General features: G+C 37.6%; 1 protein-coding gene across 2 annotated transcripts in view; it reads left to right on the forward strand.

Annotated features, from left to right (window-relative positions):
* The window catches only part of SSPN (sarcospan), a 107,818-nt gene that overhangs the window by 76,866 nt on the left and 10,386 nt on the right, over positions 1-20,566 (forward strand). For both annotated transcript variants that reach the window (XM_074402940.1, XM_010337326.3), the window contains exon 2: positions 20,401-20,487. In XM_074402940.1, coding sequence (XP_074259041.1) covers positions 20,431-20,487 — 57 coding nt within the window. In that variant the 5' untranslated portion in view covers positions 20,401-20,430. The remainder of the gene's footprint in view (positions 1-20,400; positions 20,488-20,566) is intronic.

Raw genomic sequence — 20,566 nt, forward strand, 5'->3', positions numbered from 1 at the left:
AGATCTCATGAGAACTCACTATCACAAGAACAGCATGAAGCGGGGAACCACCCCCCATAATCAAACCACCTCCCACCATGTTCCTCCCTCCACACGTGGGGATTACAATTGGAGAGAAATTTGGGTGGGGACACAGAACCAAACCATATCAGACAGAAATGGAAGCTAGCCATTAAACTTTAATTAGGTATAATTCACTGCAAAATGCAGTTCATTTTTAGGTCTTCCATCCTGGCAAACTAAGGAGGTACTGGCCAAAAAAAGTCGATCAAAATCCAGAGCTGGATGGGACCTCATGATGTTATATTTTAACCTTCCAGTTATTACTTGCTGGGAATGTTCAAGTCTAGGTTTATCACAGTGAGTTCATAAGCTTACAGTGAACTGCTTTGAAAAAAAAAAAAAAAAAAAAAACAGATGCTGGGAACAGGCTTTACAGCATAAGCTATATAAAAACCTATTCCACAGGCACACCCTCTTTCAGATGGTTTGGATGCAGTTTCAGATCTCTGTGTATTGAGATAAAACTTGGCAGGAGTGACTGTCAGATGCCTGAGTGAAGCAGCTCACTCCATCGCCCTAGCTAATTTTAAAATTCGTATGGGTATACCTACAAATATGGCATTAACTGAAATACATTTTTCTTTCTGTTTTAGTCAGCTCAGGCAGCTATAACAAAATACTGTAGACTCCGTGGCTTAAACAACAGACATTCGTTCTCTCACAGTTCTAGAGACTGAAAGTCCAAGATTTAGGGTGTCAGCATGATCACGGGCTGCGGAGGGTTCTCTTCCTGGCTTGCAGGCAGCTGCCTTCTTGCTGTGTGCTCACGTGAGTTTTCTCAGTTCATGCAGGTGGAGAAAGGGAGAGATCTCTTTCTCTTCCTTTTCTAATGAAGCCTCCAATCCTGTTGGATTAGGACCCCATGCTTAAGATCTTATTTAACCTTAATTACCTCCTAAAAGCCCTATCTCTAAATATAATCACTTTGGAGATTAGAGCTTCAACATATGAATTTGGGGGGACACAATTCAGTCTATGGTACTTCCCGTGAGGTGTATACATTTGTACAACCATCTCAGTGATTCTTAAGCTCGTTTCACAGCTTATTAATGAAAGCCCTACGGCTTTCTTGGAACAGCTAGAAGTTTGAGTGTTTCCGATGGGGATTCTGAGCCGGTAAATTGACACGTGGAGGTACGATGAGGTGGTGCGGCTCTGTGCTCATGCCAGTAGCGAGACATATGGAGGAGGTTGTTTTCATCGCATTTACAGATTGCTTCTTTTGTCAAATTTCTGTAAAAATAAAAATCTAGTAAATCTAGCTAGTGAGTACAATTCTAAGGTGAACTTAGGCATTTCCTTTGCTGCATTAACTCTTTAAGGCTAGGAACCTCCATGCTGTAAATTCCCGTCTTTCTTTATGCTCCAGAGAGTACCCTGACGTCAAGATGTACCTCAAGGATACCTCGCTTCTCAGGCAAAGGTGGTTGGCTGAGTGGTACCCTTGGGGAATGCTTATATGTTTAGCCGTTGACCAAGCCTGCCGTCCTGTGGGGGTTAGTGATCTCATACCGTGGGCATCCCCCACCGCCATCTAAGCCTTATGAGGCCATAGCCTTTAGGAGGTGCCTTCCCTCTTTGGTAGATCTTCACTTTGACACACATTTAAGGGCTTCTCCTAGGACTCTGTTCACTCAGAGTTAAGAAATCCGAGCTGGGCTCTGCTTTTCCTTTACGAAGTACTGTATTGCACAAACCCAAGCCACCCAAGAGGGAAAGACCAGGGGAGACTAAAACCTGCAGCCTTTCATAACAATTGGTCCAATCTCAGTTCCAAAACGAAAAGGCGTGGCCACTGTGGGACTCTGTAAGCTCTCCAGTTTGAGTTTTGAGCATATTTAAAGTCAATGCTCTCTGACCTAATGTTGCTAGAGCCACGATCCCTTCCTAATGGTGAATTTCATAAATGTGAGTGTTTCAGTGGAGTGTTTTCCTGGGGCTGGCCAAAGTCTAGTAAGTGACTGGACATTGGAAGGCAAACAGTTTGTTCACAAGTGAGCATTCTCAGATTCTGCCAAAGTTGTTCTGTTGGACCTGCTTCTAATCTTTGCAGAAATGAGCAACTCTCCCCTGGCTGGGAGTGCTGTGGTGCTGAGAGCGGAGGTGAGAAAGCTGGAGGATACACTTTTAAATGCCATCCCACTCAGTTGTTTGTAAAGCATTGTATGCAGCATTCATTGTAAGGAGCAATTAAAAATCCCTTTAAGATATGTTATTATCAAGTCCTGTTTCTCGTACAGAAGAAATGACAGGAGGCCAGAAAAGCAGGAGGGGGGTGTTAATGTGCTAACTAGACTCTGATGAGGGAGAGAATTTTAGCTTTATTACTAGGGGTGTGTGTGTGTGTGTGTGTGTGTGTGTGTGTGAGGGGACACACTCCCTGGCCGGAGTCCTTCTAAAGTATCAGGTGTGGAATGCATGTAAGGCCATTAGGAACAGGCTTAGCCCCATCTCACATTTAGCTTTGCCAGGAAAGCTATGAAGGAGGCATTTTCCAAGACCAGGGCAACAGCATTTCAGTCTTCATCACTGTTGTTGGAGGGTGGAGGTACTCTCCTCTCAGGGAGAAATTTGAGGACTGTGGCTATCTCAGGAAGACAATGGGGTACCCAAGGCAGTGAACAGGGCAACCCTGGACTCCCTAAGGCAAACATATGATCATAAAGGACAAGGAATTTCTTCATGACTGCTTACAGAATTCTGCATACAGAATTGGAATCTTTTCGTTTATGAGTTACATGCTCAATAAATAAGTTTATGTATATCTCTCTAGCTCTCTGCTAGTTGGGTTCTGGAACAAAAAGACCAAACCCACACAGGTTGACTTCGTCTCATAATATTTCTGTGAACAAGTAGTTTGAGCAGCCTTTTAAAGGGTTTTGGTGTATTAAGGGCTCAGAGACTAACGGATTTTTTAAATGCACATAGGGTGACCGTAACTATTGTGTTATACAACCCTCAAGAAATAATTCTTCTTCAGTCACCAAATCGTGTGCGTCACAAATTTTTCCACCTCAAGACCTCCGGGAAGGTTTGCTCCCCTTCTGTCTGTCCTCACACACACATCACAAAAAGCTCAGTGTCTGCCTAACCCGTGTTGCCATGGGAGGCGAGGGGGAAACGTAGGGCAGGCTGCAGGCTGCTTGGGGACACTGACCTCCTCATGTTGAAAAGGACAAAACACTTTTCAAAGGAGAAATAATATTATAATATATATTACTTTATGGTCCCTTATACTCTGTTTTTCATAAAGTGCTCTCAATTAGAAAAGCCACTTGGTAATATTTTTTAAAGGTTGAACAAGATGGTTCTCTCATTTATACTCTCATTCCAATGTGACGTAATTCAATTTATATTGATTTACTGTATAATTTCTATGCACTGTGTTATTTAATATATTTGTATTTATTGTACTCTTTGGCATATATGAACCCAGGAGTTTAATATAGAATTATCTCCACAGTCATTTCTAGAATGGGACCTAATTTGAGAACTGACTGATTATGGCTGAGTAATGAAATCCAGCCCATAACTATACCACTGGAGTAGGCTAAACCCATATCAGCAAGATTCCTTTCCCTCTTCTGAGGGCTTCAAAAATCCCAAAGTGAAACAAATAAACTATAGGTTGTTTATTTCTTCCCACAAATACTGTTTGTAACAATTCTACCCCTCCTGTTGATTCATGAGAAAGGCTGGAAACACAATCTTTGATTCTCTTACATCCTTTGGAAATTGGTTATTTTGCAAAAATAAGTATTTATACAACTTGGTGATTAGTTTCTGGTAAGCCGTCACAAGAGTAAGTTAGGAGGTTGAGAGGAAACAGATCAGAAGCCTATAAAAGAGAGTGCTTACTAGTGAAAGAGAATCATCTTACACCCTAGCCACTCTCCCTCTGTATTTTCATACACCAGGTGTGGTGCCCTCAGAAGCTTAGTCTCTGAGTGAGGAAACACAGGTACAACTAACTGCAATTTAGTTTTAAAAACCAAGTGCCAAGGTGGTGCCCTAAACAATGTACCATGCTAGCATAGCGAAGAGCATGATGAACACTCACGGTAAGATCAGAAAAAGAAAGGAGAGGGGATCTGAAATTTTAGGAATGGCTCCAGCTTTGGAGTGTGGGTAGAATCCTGGCTCTACTAATTTAGAATCATTTTCTAAAAAATGTTTAACAATGATTTCTTATTTTCATTTCTGTATGAGTTTGAACAAGTTATCAGTAATTCTGTGCAATTCTATGATTTTTAAAATTAGAAACATTTCAATTGCATAATAACATAGAAATTAATAAAACACCCACATATCCATTCCTAGCTTTGCTAAATTTTAATATTTTGTTATAATCGTTTTGATTTTTTTTTAAAGAAAGAAAACATTACAGTGCATTGAAGTCCCCTGTGTTTCATTTCTTAATCAAATTCCCCTACTCCTTGTCTTCCCCAGAGATATGTACTATCTTGAATTTGTTATTTTTCATACCTAAGCTTGTTTTCATACTTTAAAAATATGAATCTATCCATAACCAATACTTAAATTGTATTTTAATTTTTATACAGATGGTATCATTTCTGCTTAACATTGTTTTTGAGATTTATTTATAGTAGTACATAGATCCCATTCATTCACGTTTGCTATACTGAATTTCGCTCTAGGAATATACAACATTGGCCTGGTACAGTGGCTCACACCTGAGATCCCAGCACTTTGGGAGGCCAAGACAGGAGGATTGCTTGAGCCTAGGAGTTCAAGTCTGGGCAACATGGCAAAACCCCATCTCTACGAAAAATACAAAAATTAGCTGGGTGTGGTGGCATGTGCCTGTCATTCCAGCTAATCAGAAGGCTGAGGTGGGAGGATCATTTGAACCTGGGAGGTTGAGACAGTGGTAAGCCATGTTCACACCACTGCACTTCAGCCTGGGCAACAGAGCAAGACCCTGTCTCAAAATAGGTGGTGGTGGTGGGGGGGGGGATATGTAACAGTTAATTTATTTATTCTGTCGAAGAAAATTTGTTTTCAAAATTGATTTTTTATTTTGCAATTACAATGTTACAGTGAATATTCTTGTCTATGGCTCCCTGCGTGCATATTTTTAAGTCTTATTAAAGCATATTCCTAGAAGTCAGATTGTTGAGTCTTAAGATATAAGCACAGTCAAATTACTAGATATTGCCAAATCACTACCACAAATCCAAATTGGACTGACTTAGACTCCCACCAATGGTATATCAGAGTTATTTATCCATCTTATTTGTATTCAATGGTATCTTGTTTTAATTTGCATTTTGGGGTTACTTCTGGAGTGGAATATATTTTATGTTGATTGGCCATTGTATTTTGTTTCTATCATTTATTTATTCAAAAAATATTTTCTATGGGTTGTTTCTTATTTATTTATAGGATTTGTTACTTTTGTTACTTAATCATTGTGGTTTTAGGTACTATGAATATCTTTTTCTGGTTGGTATCATGTTGTTCATGGTGTTTTTGTTATTAAAAAAAGATTAATCTTAATGTATTTATATTTATCAGTTCTTTTTTATGGATTTGATATAGTTTAAAGAAATTTTCCTCTACTCCAAGGCCATAAAAATATTTTTTCTATACCATTTTCTAAAAATGTTAAAGGTTTGCTTTTTGTGTTTGTATCTTTATTATAAGTGGTTTAACTTTTGCAATGATATGAAGGGTCTATATATATTTTTTTCTCATATTGATTACTAATTGTTTTAGCACCATTTAATAAATAATCCGTCCTTTCCACACTGATCTGTTACACCCATTAATTATCTGTCAAGTTTTCATATTAGATTTGCTTTGTGATTTTCTTTCTTTTTTTTTTTTTTTTGAGACGGAGTTTCTTTTTTTTATTGCATTTTAGGTTTTGGGGTACATGTGATGAACATGCAAGATTGTTGCATAGGTACACACATGGCAATGTGCTTTGCTTCCTTCCGTCCCCTCACCTGTATCTGTCATTTCTCCCCATGCTATCTCTTCCCACCTCCCCACCCCCCGCCCCTCCCCCATTTCCCCCCAACGGATCCCAGTGTGTAGTGCTCCCCTGCCTGTGTCCATGTGTTCTCATTGTTCAACACCCGCCTATGAGCGAGAAGTGATTTTCTTTAGTTCTGTTGTTTTATTTGGCTAGTACTATGCCAATACCATTGTCTAAATTAAAATAATGTCATAATGTATCTTGTTGTAAAGATGATAGGATAAGCAGCTCACCTCCAACCCACCCTCCTTCATTTTACTCTTCTTCAAAGTTTTCTTGGTGAGTCTTAGCCGTTTTCTCTTCCATATACACTTTAGAATAGGCTTTTCAAATTCTAAGAAAAATACTTTTGGTAATTTAATGGGATTTTTACTTTCTATATATTAGCAAAGATGATCTCACCATTTATTTGGGTCTTCTCTAATGTCTTTTATCTGGTCTTTTGATTATCGAGTTCACCTTAATTTTTTTGTTCTCAGTTCGTATGTTTTCATATCAATTATTTGATATTTGATTAGACTTATTTTGTGACTAATTTTTATAAACATTTCATAAATGCTTGGAGAAAAAGTGGATGCTTTCATTTTGGGGTTTAGGGTTCTATATTCAATTTTAAAATTAAGCTTGTTAGTCATGTTGTTTCAGCTTCTACATAATTACTGGGTTTTTCTGTTTAATCTAAAGGTTACTGAGAGATGTGAGTTAAATGTTCTAAAATTATGTAATTTTGTTATTTCTCCTTATAGTTCTGCCTATTTTCATTTAACATGTTTAGTCCACTTAATAGATACATACAAGTTAATAATTATAAAATGTTCCTTTAGTCCTAGGTTGACAGCTATTTCTTTCAGTTTTTTGAAAATATTATCCTATTATCACTGGACTTCAATTATTGCTGCTAAGACATCTGCCAAACGTCTAATTGTTGTTCCTTTAGAGGAAATATGCCCCTTCTGGTTGCTTTTCAGATTTCTGCTTTGTTTTTGGTGTTCTACAGTTTAGCTACAAGTATGTCTAAAAGTGGATTCTACTTTTGATAACCCTAATAGGGACTCACTATGTTTCCTGAATCTAAGATTTTTGGGGTTTTCATGAATTTTGAAAAAATTTGAGCCTTTTTTTTCCTAATATTGTCTCTCTTTTCTTTAGTCCCTTTGCCTGGAACTGCTGTCAGATGTATATTTAGAATCTTCTTATTCTCCCCTCCATATTTCTTATCCTGTCTAGTTTCATCTCTCTTTATCTCTCTATGCTGTATCTTGGGTTATTTTCTCAGATCTTCCAGTCCACTATTCCCTTCTTGATTTACATTTAATTTACCTTTTACCTGTCCATTGAGTTTTTACTTCCAGCAATTTAAAATTTTCATTTCTAGAACTTACTGATGTTGTTACTGATATTATTTTTGTAGATCCCTGGTGCTTCAAAAACTGCCCTGTTCTTTATGCCCAGTTCCTTCCTTCATGTCTTTAATTGTTTTTGAAAGTACTTTTTATAGGCTCTGCTCATTACTTCCATTATTTGGAATTCTTATAGCTCTAATTCCTAGAAATAAATGTGTGTGTGTGTGTGTGTGTGTGTGTGTGTGTGTGTGTGTGTGTACATGTACATGCATATAAGAGCTGGCCTTCACTAGTAATTAATTTTTCAAGGGTTTGCTAATTTTGGCGTTTGAGTTCATCTTCCAACAGGCTTTATGTGTGTTAATTTGGTATAGCCTATTTGAGGGTACAACCCTTCCACACCAGTTTATCTTGCCATATGTCCCAGTGGTGTTATAGGCCCAGAGCCACTTGGTTTCCTTAACTTACTTATTATGAAAAATTTCAAGCATACATAAGAGTAGATAAAATTGTATAATAAACTTCTATATTCTTATCACCCAGCCTCAGTAACTATCAACTCATGTTCAATCTTATCTGTATGTTCCTGTATTTCCTCCACACCCACACTACATATCATTTTATTCATAAATATTTTGCTATATAAGTCAAAAGATGAAGACTAAAAATAATCAGCATACTAATAATACACCTAATAGAATCAAACCACTATTCGAATATCCAAGATTAGCTCATTACTAGTTCTTCATAGGTTTGTCCAAATCAGGATGCCAATAAGACCTATACACTGCAGTTGATTCGTGTATTTCTAAAGTTTCCTTTACTCAAAAATTTACCCCCTTTCTCTCCTTTCTCTCTCTCTCTCTCTCTCTCTCTCTCTCTCTCTCTCTCTCTCTTTCTCTCTGTTTCTCTCTCCCCCTTACGATTCGTTTATTGAAATAGCCCGGTTTGGGTTTATTTTTTCAGGATCACTTTCATGTTACTTTCTCATCTTAGTAGGTTCCAGGACTAAGAAAGTAGTAGAAAAACCTCAAACTGCCCTCCTGTATCAGTTGAGACAGAATAATTTTCTTGATGACTTCCAGTACTAGTGGGCTAATTGTTTTCTCATCTTATAAGGGATGCTATATTTATCCAGCATTTTACAGTGTTTTATAGGCAGAGAGCTTTCCTATAATTTAGTCCTAATATTTTGCAGAAATTAAACCTCTTGATGCTTTTTAGAAATTTATTTTGGATAAACTTGCAAGTTTCTTATTCTCTCTGAGCTGCAAATTTCTATGAAATAGAATAATATTTTTTACTTTATTGCATTGTTTGGGGGAAAATGAGCTAATGTATAAAAAGTAAGTAATACAAAAAAGGTACACTTTCTGGGTAGTGGAGATAGCTGAGCAGGGTTTGGATGAATAAATATGAATGAATTCAAGATGGTTGAAAGAGTAGTACTATTACACTGGGTAGATAAGGAAAGAAAAGCACATTTTAGGTCAAAGGCACAATTTGTGTTCTGTGACTATTCAGCCCAGTTTTCATCTATAACCAACTCTATTGCTTCACAATTCTGCTGTTTGTACTTATTTTGTCTTTTGAGGATATAAATGCAAGAATTCTCAGCAGTTCCTATCAAATATGAATCTTAACCCAGATATACAAATTTGTATTATAATATAAAAATGAGACCCAAACCAAAGGGATTCTACTTGAAGATCTCTGTGGTAAATTACATACTAGGATAGTTGTCAGATTTCTCTTCTCAGTTTTCTGTAAATAGATGAAACACTCAGACTTGGGCTTCACTGTTTTAAAATGATGAGGTATTTGCAGTTGTTTCAAGCAAAGTTTTTGGAACTTATGAATTGTAGTCACTTTGTGCTGGCACACATCTTCCAGATCTTCCTAGCTTTCCAGCCTCACTTTGGCAGGAGCATCAAAGAAAGCACACTGTATCCATAAGATTTGGGGGATTCACACTCCTCTTATCCAGCTGCTGGTCACAAGTTCCAACTCCTTTTTATCAGTTCCATTGGGTCATTTTCTAATATCCTATAAAGCAGCATAGGAGATACAAGTGAACATCTGCAAAGCACAATATGTGCTGAGAAATAGGGCAGTCACTTAACAAGCACATTTTTCTTCCCACTCTTTCTGTGCTTGTACAACAGATCTGGCTAAACTACACAGCAATGCAAATTACAATGCAGCTTTGGTGGGAAAAAATTATATAAGATTCTGGTTATCAAGTAGTTCCAAACAATGACAAAACCTCCCACTTTGAATTAGAAAGGGTGTATCTAGCCATACAAAGCACTTTGGCTTGGCATTTAAATGCTTCATACTTCTTTACCAACCAATCAGAGCTTTTATCACAACATACCAGGTGAATCCACTCTCATTTCTGACAATTGCATGAGCAAAACTTCCTTCAAAAATTATCTCATAAGTTCTTAGAAATTTTATTTTTACAATGTGTTTTCCAAAGAGATCTAGATTAGCAAAGTTGTAGGTGAGGAAGCCCTGCATTTGTGTCATAATTTAATTAACTAGCATCTATTTTTGTTTACTTCAAATGTCTTTGCATACTCATATATGAAAAATACATACATTTACAACATTTCAGATATAGACCTGTCAGATATCAATTCCTTAGGTAGAAGGACAGTTAAAATAATAAGAGGATGTGTGTTAAACATGGGCTAAAATTCGGTGTGATTGAGCAGATGTCTTTTCTCTTCAGACCCTGAAAGGAAATACTTTTCTGTGATAGAATTTCTTGTCTAGAATTGACATCTTGCTGAGAAATTTTGATCTGGATTTCTACTATGTACTTTTAAAAATAATCTTGGATGTCATCTTTGCAAAGTCAATATTGGAAATTGTTTTCCCCAACTCCCCAGAAAGATGTGGAAATGAGCAGATGAGGCTTGGTGTCGAAACCCAAATCCCTCGTGGGCAGGCAGAACTTAGTTCTTCCATAAATAGGATTTCTGCACTAGAGCTTTTCATCTGCAACTTTTACTCTAATGAAAAAAAGAAAGTAAAAACAGTGAAGCTCTGGGGTTGGTTATTCTTAAGACAAATGAAAAAGCATTGAAAATCTTCCAGATATATCATAGGCCAAATAAAGCAGTCATTCGCAAAACTTACTAGACATAAAAAGTTGTTGCTAGCTACAGTTAAGTTCACAGTGAAAAAGAAGCCTTATTTTGAGCCTAGTTAGATAAAATGAAGAAAAAACCTATTTTTTCAAGGTTATAATTAGTGCTGAGTTTTAATGCTTGTCCACTAATGCTAGTGTTTAGAGACAGATTGTTACAGTGCTTCCCTCATCTCGGTAGTCAGTTCTGCCATAAATCCTTCAGTTTCTATTTGCGCCCCTGTTACTTCTGGAATTTGCATGCATATCTGTGCACTAACTCTGACTGAAACAATTGTGGTTTTTTAAAAAAGTAATATGAACCTGGGGATCTCATATGGCCAGAAAATAGTTTTAATTGAACTGCATTTTCTTTTCAGAAATTAAATGATTGTCATTGTAAAACCACAGTAGTATAATCAGAGAAACACAGCTGGAGATGGGGCATGGTTCCCAAGATTGGCATTTCCTCGGTAGCAGGTGATAAATAGGTTTGTAAGAGAAATATAAAGAGGCAGGAAAAGAAGTTTTATGACTCTTAGGTATTTGCAAACTATGTCAACATTTTTGGGAAGATTTTTGGAAAGTGGGTCCTTGCTATGATGGCAAAATACCATCCCAGAGATGATGAAACTAAGGCTTGAAGGGTTTACTTGGTCAGTCAACTAGAAAGTGGTGGAGGTGACGTTTGAACCATTTCACTAGATCCAGAGCTAACATATACCACCTGTTCTTTGTCTTTAGGTACGTGGCCCATTTTGCTGTAATACTTTGTAGTTACCTTTTGTTGTCCTCTCTTGAAGGCATTCATATTTTGTCTCTGGAACCTGTAAATTCTTGGATACTTATAGTGGATACATGTTGTTGGAATAATAGAGTCACTAAGGCTTTCAAACATCTATCTTTTTTTTTAAATTTTTTTTTTTATTTAAAGGGTTGCTGGATATTACCAATTCATTTTTTTATGGGGAACATATCACTCTGAGGATTTATTATTTGTATTTTACTAATCATTATGTGTCATATTTGTTGGGAAAAGAAGCTATGACGACAACTGCTATATTGACCATAGCTCTTCTCAACAGCTGAGAGGTTATATATCTTCTTTATTTGTTTATGGTCTGCCTCTTAACTTTAGCCCTATCAAGGCAGGGATTTTTATCTCTTCTGTTCACTGTGGTATCTCCAAGCCTCAAAGAGTACCTGGCCCATGGTAGTTACACAATGAATATTTGTTAAATGAGCAGAATGAGATCATTTCTAAGATGTGACTGGGTGCTTGTGTTTACACCTATTATTCATTTTCAGCTTGAATTTGAGCACAGTTTGAGTTCCTATGAGACGGGGAAAAATACCTACTACAATGCCAGGCATGTTATTTATGATCTCTAACAGCCAATTATAAACTATTATTTTCTTCATCTTCTACACAGTAAGACTGAGTCTCAATGACTAAGTCATGGTTCCCCAGTCTAGTTGGTCATTTGGACCTCAAAGGTTTTCCTCTTCACACTGCCTCAGGATTGATGCTTCAGCAATTCAGGAGAGGAGCAGATGGTAGAATGGTCTCCAGATCGCTGCAGTTCTTGCTTATAGTGCTGTCAAGATTCCTCCAGGCAGGTGGCTAAGGGCCAGGCTCTGTACTCTGACAGCACAGCCACCAATTCTGTGATAAATGGTGTATTTGCTATGTGACCTTGAGCATAAAACCTTTCTAAGCTTTGGTTTCCTTATCTGTAAAATAGGTCTAATAAACAGTGACTGATTTACAGGATTTTCATGAAGACAAAATCGGGCAATTTACATGATTAGTATAGTCCTTGCCATGTAAAACTGCTCCATATTAGCCTTAAAATGTCAAACCATCTAGACTAGATAATGAATTTTCTTACATAAAGATCATACCAAGTGACCACTGGTGCTAATACAAAGTAGACTACCTGATATTTGTTACCAACACACTACATTTGTTATCAATTCTAAACATGGTTATATTGGTAATACATTTAGGACCCCTTAAATATACTCTAATTTTGGTCTACTCTAATAAACTAATACTTAATACACTAATAAAAAAGTGACTCTAATGGCAATGATCATGATAGTAATCACTACTAGTTATTGTTCAGCTACATGGTAGGCATTAGCAACTTTATTTATATTATTATTAATCCTTGGAGTAACTATCAAATGGGGACATTATTGTCTCCATTTTATAGATAAGGAAGCTGAGACTAAAAATAATTAAATAGCTTTGTCCAAGATCATTTAGCTAGCAAAGTTATTGAGTCAAGATTCAAACTTTAATGCCCATGTTCTTCCCACTATGTAGCCCTGTCTCCTTAATTATGTTTATAGTTTTATATGTGATTTTATAGAACCAAATAAGCAGTTATCATTTATTGGATGAACTGTTATTTGATGTTTCAGGCATTGTGTCATTTTTACCTTTCTCACCTTATCCAATTAGGAAAAAGAGTACATTTTGTGTTCCTTTATCTTGCTTTTACCCAAAAATATAAAGAAAAAGAATTAATAATAATAACAAATATAGGGAGGTGATATCATTGATAATTATACCATATTTAAGTCTACTTGATTAATACCCAAAATTTTGTCTTTAAAAAATAATACATTGGGGGAAAAAGATAGTTGATTCAATGTATCTTACATTATAAAACAATGAGGGATATTGATAAGTGATCAGCAAGGTGGGGATTGTATAAGCTGCTGTCAGCTGCTCATATTCACACCTGGCATAGATTGGCCAACTGGCATTAGCCATGGCAATACATTTTCCTGTGCCTCAGTTCCTCTGGGGACTAAACTGTGAATTTCTGAAAGGCAAAGAACATATCTTCTTCTCCATTCTCCCAGTCTCTACCACAGTAAAGGTCACTGAGCTACATTCAGCTGGGGAGTGATACCTAGATTAGGGTGGACATTAAAAGCAAGATCTTAAAGATTATGCTGTAACCATTCTTCCTCTATTCCCACAAATCAGGAAATAAGCACTATGATTTCTCCTTGGCACTCTTCTCTGTATCTTTATGCGGATTCTGTAAGCTGATTGTAGGAGTTCCAAACAATTAGTAATGAGTAGTGTGCCAAATGTAGTTACCAAACAATCTCACTTGTTAATCAGATTCTTCTGTCAAAAACAGGACCCAGAAAAGGTAGAAATGGGGTGGAGGTCATGCTGGAGCATTTCTGATGGGCTTGTGGCAGCTAACTGCACACATCTCTTCCCAACTTTGCTCAGTGACCTCGTGTTGGTTATCTTGAAATCAGATGTGGTAGAAGTAGTCACACCTTGGAAATTAGCAAATGCTACAAAATAGTGCTTCTCTAACTGGTTACTAGACATTTACCATCACGCCATTGTAGAGGTGGTGCAATTTAGAGGTGCTTGTTTTGCTTTGGGTTCAAGTGGCTGATGTCCTTTAACAATAGCAGAATGCCACATCACACTCGACGATTTAGAGATGTTCCTCAAACCACCAGGCAGATACATTGAGCCAACAGGCTCTGCAATGAGGTCATATTTAAATAGCAATGAAGACACAGGGTTTTCTCTCCCAATTCGAAGTACTCCTATGATAGCAGAGACTAAATTTCTTTATGGGGTGCTAACACCTTTGTAACACAATAGTAATACAAAAAGATTCAGTTGCAATGAGTGTATATCTAGTGTTTTACATTTCTGAAACCTCGGTTTTCTCTCCCTTGAAAAATGCATTCTTGAGATAATTAAATGCAAGAACGCATGTCAAGTGTTCAGCATTGGGCTTAACACTCTGCAAATACTCATAAATGGCATATATTATTATTACTGTTATATTATTATTTACAATAAATGACTTTCTATAGGAAATTTCACTAGTCAGTGTGTCACTCTGGACCCCTAACCATTTCAATAAACCCCACACCAGACATCAGCATTTAGAACACTGTGCTTATAGCTTAGCCTAGTGGTTCTCAGAAGGGTTGTCCCATCACCAGCAGCATCAGCATTTCCTGGGAATTTGTTAGAAATGCAAATTCTCAGTCCTTATCCCAGACCTATTGATTGGATCAGAAATCTGAGGATGGGACCAATATTTACGCACCTCTTCAAGTGATTTTGAACCACTCTCTTAGGGTTTGTCTTACAATAAGGCAGTGGCAATGAGAATCTAGTAAAAAATGTTTAAGTCATGTTAAAATGTTCTCTCCAGTCTTCCTGAAATCTTGATTGGATAAGCAGGCTTTAATAGACCCGTGTGAAATGTTCTGTGGCATATCATTTAATTTTCTGGTCTGTTATATGTTAACAATCCTCCTAAGACTATACTCAGTTGACAGACTGCAATATATTTATCATTTGTTGAAAATAACTTCTAATACTTTACCTTAATGTGTATTAAATAGATGATAATCCATGGAAATTCGCTTAAGAAATAGCCAGAGAAACATTTACAGTTCTGCTACTTCTCTTGTTGATCAATTGATTTTGCAAACATCAGAAGAGAGTTCATCTTGTTACTATATTGATTGGATTAAAGCACTTTAAATACAAAGGTGAAAGTTGATTAACTTATAGAAATAGAATCCCATTGCAGGTACATGATGAAACGTGGGTAAGGGAGGAGAAGAAAAACATTGAAAGACATTTGACAGGGGAAGGTTGTGTTCCCAGACAACCTTGTCAAGCAGCTCTGTTGACAACAAAAAGAAGAAAACAAATAAATTGGAGGTTGTGTGAATGTCACAAGACCAGAATATAAATACATGTGACATGGAGAGAGTAAATACCAAAATTCTCATTCTCACAAAATGTTTTAGGATGATACCTTCCAGCTATGACAAAATCAAAAGGCAAAAAAAATAACAAGTAGGTAAATCTCCAAGACACTGGTCCAGTATCTACCTTTTATACATAATACAAACCCTCAAAAGACAGCACTGCAGGTATAATAGGCCAAATTAACAAAGACAAAGAGAGTGTGTGACACTACTCAGGACTCATACATCCACAGAAGTGGATTTAACATTCAGAGACCATTTCAGACCTAACTTTCTAGCTCACAAGAGAGAATGCAGACTTCACCCTGTACGGATAAAAAACAGTATCTTCAGGCAGAATGTGGAATTTAGGACTTCAGTTTTCGCTTCACACTAAACAAATTGTAGAAACATAAATCCAAAAATAGGTTAAAGTGATGATTACAGTCTTTCTTCTTTCCATTAAAAATCACTTTAAGCTTTTCTTATCAACTTAATTATTTCCATGCACATGGATTGAATCTTAACAAGCTCGTAATTGCTAGTTGCCCTGTTGCCCTCTCAGCACTAGCTTTCCCAGTGCCACCCATGTGCCATGTGGCTTTGTGCTCTGTGACAACATCATCTGCCTCAGGCCTGGTGTCTGGTCCAACAAGCACCTTCTTGAAAACCTAACATAACTGCCTTTTTCCTGTGCCATGGCTTCACCTCACCATATCTAATGGGAGCTCTGGTCTGGACTCTAGGAATGTTGTTCCAGATAGGCCTGGCGGGTCTCACTGCTCATTAACATGACCTCCCCCTTCCTTGCTGGGAAGCCATAACACCATGTCTTCCTGCCAGCTCAGGAAACAAAACCCTTAGTCTAGCATGAGAAATCTGGTTTTCTCTCCATGGGCAGAAAACCTTCAGTTTTCAGTATTCAATAAAGACTACCCTTCTAAAACGTGCTTACCCTGAACATCAATAAACCATTTGTTAAAGAACTCTTGTTATAACATGCAAAGCTGTAGGTTAAAAAAAAAAAATTGAAAATCCCCTCTCACCTTAGAACATATCAAGCCCTATCAGAAGGCCAAGAAATTAAAATATGTTGAATAAATTTAAGCTTTATAGCAAATACCCTGTGAAAGAACCTAATTAAAGCTTTAAAAAATCTAAAAGGATAATCCATTTCATAATTTTTAGGTATGACAGGACATAGAACTGTAATTATGAGAACTATGCCCAAGATGTTTTCTGTTCAAAAAATTCAAAGATTCTTCTGAACTAACTGGATAACTAACTGGGCCCTTTTTCTGTTTCCAGACTCTCTCTGGATGGGCCACTCTTTCCTATGGTATCAAGTGTTTCACATGTGGTGATGACTAACAAATCCCTGCCTCCAGCCCAGCCCTCGTTCCCGAGCTCTAAGCCGATATGGCTGCCCTTTGTGTCCACGTGGGATCATCATTCCCCACTCCCATTCTGCCCCTCCTTTTATATCTTATTTCATTAAATGTCCACATCATCCACCTGGCAGTACCTTCCTGACCTTTCCCTCTTCTCAGCTCTTAGTCAGTCTTTAGAGCCTATGGATTCAGCTTGTTTACTGTCACTCAAACCCACCCAGTCTCTATCCCTACTTCTACCTGAGCTCAGACACCCATCATTTCTCAGGTGAAGAATGGCCTCTAGATGGTCTTTCTCTCTTCCCAAGAATCGCCCCATCCAATCCATTCTTCATAGGCAGAAGGACCATTCTAAAAGCCAGTCAACCACACCCTTCTGCTGCTTAAAATGTCCTAGTTGAAATCAAAGTCCTTTGTGATCTGTTTCCTGCCCATCCCTGCAAACGCATCTTTTGCCTTTTATTTTTTTCTATGCACTGGACCTAGACCTAGAGGAATCCTTGAATATTTACTCTGCCTTTCTTCATGCCTTTGCACCTACTATTACTCTCTGCACAGAGTACCTTTCCTCACACTCTCCTTCTAGCCAATTTCTGCATATCCTCAAAACTCATCTTTCTCCAGGAAGTTTCCCCAAGTTTCTATCAGGGTAATTATTCCTGCTAGGTATTCCTATAGAAGATATAGTCCTAGTACTTACACAATATTGCAACTGCATTATCCTTTCTTTTCCCACTGAACTGGGAGATCCTTGGATGCTGGAAAGTCCTTGGTGTAAGGGCCTGTTTTTCCATCTCTTATTTCTGAGGATCATACAATAACACCAGGTCTGCCTATTGTATGTTCTCTATAAAATTCTGTGAATTGAATGAGTCAGATGCTCTAGAATGAGGTCATGTGTTCCTATGCAACTTTTTTCTGGAAGCCAGGGCAGATGAAGGGTACAACGAAGTAGCTACTGCTGAAGTCAGAGGCACTGAATCAGATTTTTAAGGTGCCAGTCAGTTAGGCCTTATTACAGGAATGTGTCTCTTATGAAGACAAAGAGGAAAGTCTTGGCAATTGCCAACTTCAGCTGGCAGTCTCTAGGGAAGAAGACAGTTATGTGGGAGACAGCCTGACCCTCTGCACCTGCAGACATAAACTCACAGGCATGTGCCTATGGATATAAGCAGGATTACAAACCTCAATCTGGTTTGTCACCAATAAACAAAAAGTAGATCTTTCTTCGATTGTTTCAAGTTCTATAAATTCTTAATGTGAGAATAATTAGTAAAACCCTGCAGTTCTTATCAAACTTATCCTTCAGTTTAGTATGTTTTGCAAATGAGTTTTAAAAAAGAACTTCATCCTGACTTGAAAATGCCACATTAGGGGCTACACAAATAACATCAATATCTTTACTTTTGCATCTGCCAATCTTCTGGTGAAAAGCTGCCTCCCTGGGTCCTATGTGTTTTGTTTTCTCCCCAGATCTCTTCAGTCCATGCTATGCTCACCTGTTTTACTGCTGTGTCTCTCCACTGCATGTACTACCTACTGTTACTAAACACATATTACCTACTGCATATTATCTACATGCTGTGTTTCTCCACTGCACATATTATCTACTGCTATTAAACCATATTATCTACTGCATATTATCTACTGCTATTAAACCATGCAGCCATTTCCATTCAATTATGGAAAACTCTGGAAACAGTCTGTAGTAAGAGAAGGCTTGGCTTTTGACTTAATGGTCCAATAGAAATCTAAACAACCCACAACTTGGCAACAGATGTGGGCACAGGCAGATTATTGATTGGGTAACCAAAGGGAAAAGAGGGTAAAAATTTTACCTTAAAATGCACTGTTGGCTTTGCAAACAGTTTCTTTACCCTAACAGGGACTGCTTATGGTTTGAAACTGGCCCTGGGATAGGAACTATGAGTATGAACAAAACAGTTGTTTAATGACTTGCTAGGTGACTCTTAGCCACTCTTACAACATCTGTCTCTAGTAAAAGTATGCTTATCAGGAAATGCAATTCCGTTGCTGATATTTTCTATTTTAAAAGTGTGGAATTTTATCAATGTTTTAAGCTTTCAAAATTGAGTGAATAGATACTCTTTGATTAGAAACTCTAAATCATGCCTCTAAAACTCCAGTTCATAAAAAAGAAAATGCGATTTGACAGATTGAGTATATTTTCCTTCAAAGCTGCTATTTCTCTAGCCAGCCTTCTTTCAGTAGGCACATCCACCATCTTTTCCTCATTGATGCACTAACCTTGTAGGTCACTTCCGGTTTCTCCCTCTCCAGGTCCTCACATCAGTTATGCAATAGCCAAGACGTATAGATTCAGCTTTTACTATGCCTATCCTCTCCATCTCTTTCTCTGAATTTGCGTGCTACTATCTGAGCTCTGGTTCATCTGATATACTGAGCCTGCTCAGATTAGTAAAATAATACCCTGATGTTCTCACTGCCGACTCACCCAACATCACTGCTAACTTACCTGAAATGTGTCTCTCAAATCATGTCATTCCCTGCTCAAAAATTTTCAAGGAAGTGTCACTACTTACTAAATCAATTTCGTATCACCAGATTTTCATTCTACCCTTTTTGCGCTGTATGTTTTTAGGTGGTTTTGTTTGTTTGTTTGTTTGTTTGAGATGGAGTTTCACTCTTCTTACCCAGGCTAGAGTGCAATGGTGCAATCTTGGCTTACTGCAACTTCTGCCTCCCCGGTTGAAGCAATTCTCCTACCTCAGCCTCCTGAGTAGCTGGGATTACAGGTGTGTGCCACCATGCCCAGCTAATTTTTGTATTTTTAGTAGAGGTGGGGTTTCACCATGTTGGCTAGGATAGACCCAGACTCCTGACCTCAGGTGATCCACCCACCTCCGCTTCCCAAAGTGCTGGAATTACAGGCATGAGGCACCGCACCTGGCCTATATGTCGTTATTTTGAACTATGGGTAAACCATGGGTGCATATTTGCTGCTCTTTCAACACAGTCTTTATGCAGTCCTTCCTCTGTGCTATTGCTTATGATGCTGCTTTGCCCCAAGCTACCTGATTTGAATTCTGATTCCACTATTTACTAGCTTTGTGCCTTTTCTTTCTCACTTACAATATGAAGATTATAATATCACCTACCTTATAGGGTTTTGTAACAATTACAGGAGGAAATACAATCTAATGTCCTTAGAAGAGCCCCTGCATGTAGTAAATATTTAGCTAATGTTAGTAATCACGTTTTATTTCTTTCAAGGACCATTTCAAATCCATGCCTTGTTGGAAGCCTTTTATATCACCCAACTCAATGTGATTTCTTCCTCTTTTTGTACTTCTTGGAATAATATTTAACATGTAATATCTTGCCTTAGCATAGTGTGTGCATTTATTTTGGCTTTCACTGGATTGTAAACTGCTTAACACTGAGTGAACTTCATGATCATACTCTCTGAAGGATCTTATATAGCACCTGGCATATCAAAAGAACTTAGCAAATGCTGGCTAAATGGAAATCAATTGATTTTACTAATTTTAAAGTGGTTTTCCACAAGTTGAAAGAAAAACACGGTACATAATGATAAGTAAATGAAATGGACAGCTTTATAACATGGATGTGACTGGTGAAAGACACGGAGACTGATGTCATTTGAATGTACAACTTGCCCTGATAACATCCTTTTTTCTCTGTTTTCCATTGCAGGTCTGCTTAGTGGCCTATCTTGGCTTGTTTATGCTTTGTTTCTCATATCAGGTTGATGAACGGACGTGTATTCAGTTTTCTATGAAGGTAAGTTGTGATTGTTCTTTCTCTTTATCATCACTTAGAAAGAAACCCAAGTACAAAATAAAGGAGTGCCTTCTTAAGG

The sequence above is a fragment of the Saimiri boliviensis genome, chromosome 7 (genome assembly GCF_048565385.1).
Source record: "Saimiri boliviensis isolate mSaiBol1 chromosome 7, mSaiBol1.pri, whole genome shotgun sequence".
Classification (NCBI taxonomy): Eukaryota; Metazoa; Chordata; class Mammalia; order Primates; family Cebidae; genus Saimiri; species Saimiri boliviensis.